Source organism: Uranotaenia lowii, chromosome 3 (genome assembly GCF_029784155.1).
Source record: "Uranotaenia lowii strain MFRU-FL chromosome 3, ASM2978415v1, whole genome shotgun sequence".
Lineage (NCBI taxonomy): Eukaryota > Metazoa > Arthropoda > Insecta > Diptera > Culicidae > Uranotaenia > Uranotaenia lowii.
Genome location: NC_073693.1, coordinates 311,053,083 through 311,061,369, shown reverse-complemented (window position 1 = coordinate 311,061,369; position 8,287 = coordinate 311,053,083). Strand labels below are relative to the sequence as shown.

The 8,287-nt window shown below is 35.8% G+C and overlaps 2 protein-coding genes across 2 annotated transcripts; one reads left to right on the top strand and one right to left on the bottom strand.

Annotated features, from left to right (window-relative positions):
- Positions 1-4,328, bottom strand: LOC129756462 (uncharacterized). The gene is made up of 4 exons (XM_055753353.1): positions 3,371-4,328; positions 3,251-3,309; positions 755-974; positions 1-695 (listed from the first exon to the last, which is right to left on the bottom strand). The coding sequence occupies exons 1-4, from the start codon at positions 3,402-3,404 to the stop codon at positions 529-531; spliced, it is 480 nt and encodes a 159-aa protein (XP_055609328.1). The 5' UTR covers positions 3,405-4,328; the 3' UTR covers positions 1-528.
- LOC129756461 (uncharacterized) lies at positions 3,173-4,612 on the top strand. Its single transcript, XM_055753352.1, has 4 exons — positions 3,173-3,877; positions 3,941-4,093; positions 4,158-4,274; positions 4,346-4,612. The coding sequence occupies exons 1-4, from the start codon at positions 3,806-3,808 to the stop codon at positions 4,610-4,612; spliced, it is 609 nt and encodes a 202-aa protein (XP_055609327.1). The 5' UTR covers positions 3,173-3,805.
- The last annotated feature ends 3,675 nt before the right edge of the window (positions 4,613-8,287 follow it).

Genomic DNA, 8,287 nt, shown 5'->3' with positions numbered 1-8,287 from the left:
GTTTAGGATTGCTTGTTTTTCAATGCGTTTACTGATTGGTTATAAAAGTACCGTAGAAAATTTTCTTTTGTAAAAAAAACCATTAAAAATATGCTAGAATATGATCACATCATGAAGAATAAATTATTTTTAACCAAGCTTTTTAGCAACTTTGATTGTATTACAAAATATTACAAATTATTTTTCATGGGGGTAAAACAAAATATAGTATGTTACATAGGGGGAGTCGTAATCTTACCTTTATAGATGCTTCATCGGTCAAAACAATTTTCATTTTTTTTTCTCTGAAAGTTCTAGGGCAGATACCAAATGTGATCAGAACAGGAATTTCTTCCAAGCATTTAATCAAGAAATAATTTGTGTACTATTATTCATTTTTTTATTTCATTAAAATGCAAAACAACTTTAAAAAAAAACATAAACGAAACCGAATGCTTTTATGAACATCGGTTATGATAATCAAAGCTTTAACTTCAAAGCAAATAAATGTCAGTTATAAAAAAAAGTTCAAATATTTGAAATATAAAATTAATTGGCAGTGCTCAACGTTTTAGCCATTGAAAGTTTATACGCCTTTCTTAAATTCGAAATTTTCTCAGCAATGGCTCGATTAACTAATGTCTTATTGGCCATTAGCTGCTGCTCGGAAAAATTTGTCGTTCCCACATCAAGTGCAGCTCTCTCGAGGGCCTTTTCTGAAAAAAGGAAACAACAGTTATACATTCAACCCAATTCAAGTTTTTTATAGACTTACTATATATAAAATCCATCTTAGATGGAGAAATTGGCTTCAGAGTTTTATCTTTTTTAGTTATGGTGTTTTTTGCAGTAACCGTTCTAGATCTCAGTTCTTCTGGACCGTACAGGTGCAACACCAAGTTTTGCACAAACTGCCCAATGTGCTTTGGTGACGCAGCATTTATTTTCTGTATTTGAGCCACAGAAATGTCTAGCTCCACATCTTCTGTAAATACCTGGAAGAATTCAAATGTTATTATTGAAGATTTTTTTTACCCCAAAGATAAACCTACAGATTTTTCGTGCCCGACACGACTTCGCTCCCTTTTGGCTGCTTCGACCACCAAATCTCGAAGAGTAGCCACTTCCTTTTGAAGAGCCTCGCATTTTCTTTTCAACATTCTATTTGTATCGTTAGTTTTTTGAAGTTTTTTCCTTAGTTTTTCAGTTTCATTACCGATAATGACATCCTCATCAGAATCTGAGCAAACACCTTCTGAATGTCCCTTATGTGGCTTCGCATTTTGAGATAATGAACCTAGTTGCGAGTCGTCGAGGTACTCAATTGTTATATTAGAAGAAGCCATAACTGGTGGTGTTTTTGGTGTATTATGAATAACCACCATAGGCGGTTCGGTATTCTCTTGAGAAAACATTTCAGAATCTAGGCTTAAGTCTAGAGGATCCACTCCTTGCGATGAACGAAACTTCTTTGAACAGCTGGCTTCTGACACATTAACAAAAGTGTGCCCAGTGTTGCTGAAGCCAATTAGGTTCCTTGTTGTTAAGGCCAATGAAAGCTGGGGAATAAAATTCATAACTCATTTTTAATTGGTACACATTGATAGTCCAACTCAAATTAAATCTATTTAAAAAAAATTGGTTTCTGATATATCAATCAGGCAAATTCTTATTATAATTTCCATGATATGTGTCTCATGAACCGATTTTTAGAGCGTAGAATTGTTTTTCATAAGGGTCTTATGAAATTCTTTCAGTTTTCAAAAGAACATCTGATGAAAAATAGAAAAACGGCATTGTGAAAACAAAATGAACACATTCATTCATTCCATCAGTTTTTGATTGCAGTTTTTAATTTTACTTAAGTGAAATGAAATTGTAATTTATTAATGGTAAGTTTTTCTTGTAGTCGTTAAATTTATTTGCAAGCTTAAACACATTTTCTATCTTACTTTTCAGCACGCTGACAGGCAACGAACGCATCGTCAAAGATATGACAAAACACTTTATTGGAACCGGCTGCTGTATGCTGCTGATGATGACCATGCATGAAGTTATTCCACACAAGTTTGCGATAAAATAAAATTAAAAAAATAATAAAATAAAAATAAGACTACTGCTGATTACTTTGAGCATTCCATCTAATACGACCAAGCAGTAGCTGAAGGGCTGAAGGTGGGTGGTAAACAAATTTATTAGAAGAACTGAAAAAGAATTAATTTAAATTATCTCCTGCTGCGTAGAACTTCATTAATTTTAGCGATCCAGCCCTTGAAATTTTGAAGGTTTGGTTTATGGGACGGTTCCAGATAGCAACAAATGAGTACAATTTCATCAGAAGTCATTCGTGTGGCCAGTTTTTTCCTGCAAAGAAAATAACTTATCTTAGGAAAAAAAAAATGTACTCTACGATCACATTCACAACGCGATATTTTTGATAATCAGTAGGAACGATGATCACTTCCATTCTCATTTGTCTTCTCAGGGCAGGAACGGGTACACAAATAGGCGGTAAGGAACACAGGATATGGGTTTCCCTGAGAGTCACATATAGTCATAAGAAATCACTAGTTCCTGTGGCTAGTGTGGGTTTCTAAAACAAAAAAAAACAGAAATACTTAGGACGAATGAACTTGCGAATTCATGATACTCACCTTTAAGTGCCTTATAACTGATAAAACAATTGAAATTTTTATTATTATTCTTGTATCATAATTCGCTAGACTAATATTAAAAAAGTTTCTATTAAAGGGTTTGATATCTCGCGTGAGATATCAAACCCTTTAATTACCCTTTATTACCATTCTTGTATCATAATTCGCTAGACTAACATTTAAAAAGTTTCTATTAAAGGGTTTGATATCTCGCGTGAGGTTTCATTACATCGAATGAAACAGAAGCACCGAGCCCAGGAAAACGCTTCTGAAATTTGAAGAGTAATTTTCAAATCCCATTTTTATTCTTTTGCCGATAACTTTTCAAAAAAAAAACTAATAGTATCAGATTTTCAAATATAAATCTCGTTCAAAAAAGAATCTGCAATAATATTCATCGCCACCCGGATCGAAAAAACGGACCAAAATGGATTTCGGTCCGTTCAACCCGTGATGCGTTCCGATCCGGGCACCGGTGCTCAATGTTGGGTGTGAACTAGCGATGACAGTTGCCCTTCCGACAAAGTACATGACTGCCACCGGATCTGTTTTGTTCAACCCTTTCTGCCGTGCAATTTTTTTTTTTGTTACTAACTACTATTTTCAAAACTACTTACAGCGTTATCCAAATCTTCCGCGCCTCCTCCCGGGATCAATTGTTTCGAGGTTAGAGCCACTGAAAAAGAAATGAATTAAGCATTTATTTAAATACATGATTTCAAAATAATCATACTTACCATTGTCTCTAGTGTATGTACGCTTTTGAGACATTTTTTTTTCGGTTAGTGTTAGACAGCGTCAACTAAATTTTCACTTTTTTCCGACAAATCTAAAAGAAAGCAAGAAATTTTCACTTCAGCTTGGCAACGATAAATTTACCGATAAACAAACCGCACACGCTTATTGTAAAACACTATAAATTGGATTACTTGAACACGAAGAAAAATTGTGAAATAAGGTAAAATATTGTGAATAAACTATAAATTATATCGTTGTATGATAGGTTTTGATAAACCATTCTATTGACATTATCATTTAATTGTGTACGTCTAGGGTGATTTCGGTTCCCGAAGATTTAATTTAATTCATTCATTGAAATTACGGTATGTAATTCGAATTTTCGAGCGAAGATATATTTCATAACGAAATTTGAAAAATCAAGTTGAGGAAAAATGAGAAATTCAAGAATGAGTTCGTTATTTACCCGAAATATGGAGGTTCCGTATGCCCGAAAATATCTCAAGGTAATCTTTAAAACGCAAGACAGATTATCATTTTAAAGTTTTAAACACTTCGATTAATTTCAGCGGGTTCCGATTCCGAACAACTCAGGGCAACCTGATCAAACTTTGGAAAGCTTTCCTGCAAATCAACACAGACGTATTTCGACGGATACTTCAATGGTTATTGGTGATAAAACAGAAAAAAAAGGTGAAAACCCGATCAGACCTGAAATGCATGTAAGGATTTTTTTTTCAAATGATTATGCATATACCTAATTGGAAACATCTTGAAAAATTTCAGACAATGTGTTTCAGTGACACGGATTCCGAAGAGGACGAAGCCATATCTCGGCTGCACGATTTTGAAATGGATGAGGAATTATTAGGCGGGTACTTTTTTCCCCAAATCGATTCAGATGTAAGGAGTATAACATTATTTTTCAAACGATTCCTATTGAATTCCAATTAATTAATCCTTTTCTTTTTTAGATATCATTCAATGCTGATAACAACGGATCGCCGATCTTGGAAGATAATAAATTCGAAGCCATGATGATGGTATTACATATTTTTTTAAGACACAATCTTAGCATTGTTGCTCTCGAGGATATCTTGCGGATGGTTAATTTAATTTTAAAAGCAAAATGTGTTCCTGAATGTGGCAGAACTTTCTTGAATTTTTTTAATAACCCTTCATATGTACGGCATCACATTTGCAGTAAATGTGGAATTTATTTAGGTAAGTGTTTTTGGTAAAACGTGACTTTTCTTACTTTTACTTTTGTTTATTTATTCTAACTCCTACATTATTGTTTCATGTACCTGTTATCAACACAATAGGCATTGAAAAACGATGCTGCCATCAATGCCAAAGTGGAATTGAGCTCAATGAATTCTTCATTATTTTTGAAATTGCCTCAGCTCTTCGAAGTATTTTAAAGAATCATTGGGATCATATAACTGAATATAAAAACAAAATGTCAAGACATACCAAAATAGCGGACATCACAAATGCAGCTGTTGTGAGAACCAATGTTTCTGAAAGCGAAATATCTCTGTGTTTTAACACAGATGGAGTGAAACTATTCAATAGTAATATAAAACGATCTTTTTGGCCGATCCTCGCTATCGTTAATGATTTACCGCCTCACCTGCGTTTCTTGCGTCAGAATGCTTTAGTTGGTGGCTTGTGGCTTTCTTCTAGAGAACCAGATGTGGATACCTTCCTCGTCCCTTTCCTGAAGCAATTGGCTCAGCTCAGCTCAACAGGATTAGATATTGGGCTTTCTTCCCCAGTGATTGTAAAAACAGTGGCTTGCTGCACGGATACCAAAGCCAGATGTAAGGTGCAGAAGTTCAAGCAGTTTAATGGGTATGACGGCTGTAGTTTTTGTCACCACCCAGGGAACATGTCGTCGACGGGACAGGTTAAGTACGGGTACATAGAAGATGTACCCCCTCGAACGTTCGACGACACCTTGCTAGCGATGGATATTGTCAGAAAAAAACAGAGTACAATTCGCGGAGTAAAGGGTGTCTCACCCTTAATCCTGTTGCCCTCCTTTGACATTGTAAAACAATGTCCTGTTGATTACATGCATTGTGTCCTCCTGGGTGTAACTAAACAGCTATCTAGAATATGGTTTGAAAAACCGTCTTCTCCAAGCTACATTAAAAAATGCATTCCAATGATCGACAAGTCCCTGTTATGTGTAGCAAGATTTTCTGAAGTATCTAGGGCGTTTAGGAAAGTCACCGACAGAACTAATTGGAAGGCAAATGAGTGGCTGCAGTGGCTACTGCATTTAAGCTCGCCAATTCTCGAACCTCATCTACCAGCAATTTATTATAAACACTATCGCCTTCTTGTTACAACGATATCAGACTTGCTGAATGAGCTTACGCCAGAAATAATAGAAACATGCCATGATCGAATGGAACGATTTACCAAACAGTTCGAAACGTTATACTCTTTAGAAGAGATGACGTATAATGTACATCTTCTGAGACATTTGGCGGATTGCTGCAGGAATTTTGGTCCTTTATGGACAACATCGTTGTTCCCCTTCGAAGACATAAACGGAGTACTAAAAAAATGTGTAATGGGTCCAAACCAACCGATATTACAAATGGCCAATCGATACGATTTATCTCGCGTAAGGTTTGACAATAAATTGAAGACAAAATTGTCAACGGAAATACGAAATTTTTGTGAAACCCTGAACAAGCGATCAAAGCCTAAACAGAAAGAATTCCAAATTCACCTTTCGGATCTCCCAAAAAATATATGTGCTTACTTCGATCCATCCTCTGATATATTTGAAATTTCATATTTAACTAAAAATGGCTTTACATTCAAACCAGTACCTTATGTAGATAGCTTTTCTGTGAACGATTCTTTTTTTTCAAATGTCAACGAAACATTTATTGGTGAGATAATCAGAATATTAAAAAACAACGACGAATATTATTTTCTTTACAAAATTCACAATGCTAGTGTATCCGAAAATGGATTATTAATTGAAACATCATCATCCGAGGAAATCCATTTATTAAAAGTGAATGATTGTATCACGAAATACATTAAAATAGAATCCGCAGGAAACATATGTTTTTGTAAAATCGTTTTTAAATTGATTATTGATTAGATGATAATTGTTAACTAATGAAAAAATAAAATTTATAAATATATGCATTTTTTGTTTCTCAACAGTTAAAACAGTGTTTCAATGCATTACGATGTCAGTCCTAAACTAATAAAATCCCTAATTGCTGCCGCCATTAATATTTTTAAATTCATCGTTCCATCGGATCCCAAACAGGTTGTACCTAAAGACTTCTGTTTGTTTTTAATTAAAACATACCATACACAGTGCACGAAACGATGGGACTGACGAATTTTATCGCTTCCGAGATCGAATCAATTTCAACTTCCCGTTGTCTAGAGGTGTCTCTCTGGGCTCTCGAGGCTTATATCATTCAGAAGGGAGAATGACATTTGGCATAAAGCCATTTGACATAAATTCAGCTCACCGAGTGGTGACTGTTTAGATTATCTTCGTATTTTCTTTTAAATTTTGCGGCGTTGCTGTAAACATCGAGTATGCAGGGGGTGAGGCGGCACAAAGCCGCCGAGGCTCCCCAATCCGTGGTGGCCGCCGACCTGCCGTCGGAAGCGGATCAGTGATTATCCTCAAGGTAGAACGAAAAAACTGCAATTCCGACACTCCTTTTCCCCGCCAATTGGATCTTTTTCTATGAACGGTGATTTCTTCTAGACCTGGCTGTTAGACGAAATGCCTCACCTGTAGAATAAAATGCACAATTAGTCAGAATAAAAAAAACTCACCACTCAGCGCCAGTACTACCGTAATCGACGGCCCAAAGTGTTCAAAAACTTTACCGATTTCACTACTTCCGACCATTCTGTAAACATATTTTATTGTTTTGAAATATTCGCCTACACTAAAGATTGTTAATACGTAAAACTACTTTGAAAGTTATGGTTATTATACAGTTTGAACATGTTTTGGTTTTGAATAATGAATCAACTTTATACTTCACGGTTACTACGAATAATATAGAGATTTCACAATCCATACCCATGGATTAAAAAGATGATTCCACGTTGAAATTTATTGTTAAATTAGAAACCATTGTTTTTTTATATTTTTATCATGGTCTTTGCTATTCGGGAAGAGAGTTTCTTCGAACTAAAAAGTAAAATTCGTTGAAGGCGATTTCACGCTGATACGTGTCACCTTCCATCGCCCCCACCTTTGCCAGAGAGTCTGCCTTCTCATTACCCTCTATCGAACAATGGGAGGGAACCCAAACAAAGGTGATGGTAAAGCGACGTTTTGATAAAGCACTCAAACTATCCCGTATCTTCTCGAAGAAGTATGGCGAGTGCTTTCCCGGTTTTATTGAGTGAATTGCTTGAACAGAACTCAGACTATCCGTTACAATAAAGTAGTGCCCGACTGGCCTTGAAGCGATACTGTCCAAAGCCCAATGAATTGCTGCTAACTCTGCTACATACACAGAGCATGGTGATTCGAGGCTGTAAGAGGCGCTAGATATTTCGTTGAACACTCCAAATCCTGTTGATTCCTCTATAAGTGATCCATCAGTAAAGTACATTTTATCAGCATCGACGTGTCTATATTTAGCTTCGAAAATTCTTGGAATCAGAAGTGGACGATGCGGATCCGGGATTCCACGAATTTCCTGCTGCATAGACAAATCAAACTGGACAGAAGAATTATCGTAGTCTGGGCTACAAACACGAGCAGGAGAATACGAAGAAGGGTTTACCTGCATTGACATGAGGACATGGTATATAGACATAAATCTTGTATGAAAATTTTGCTCAAGTAACCTTTCAAAATTAACGATCACCAATGGGTTCATGACCTCACACCTGATGAG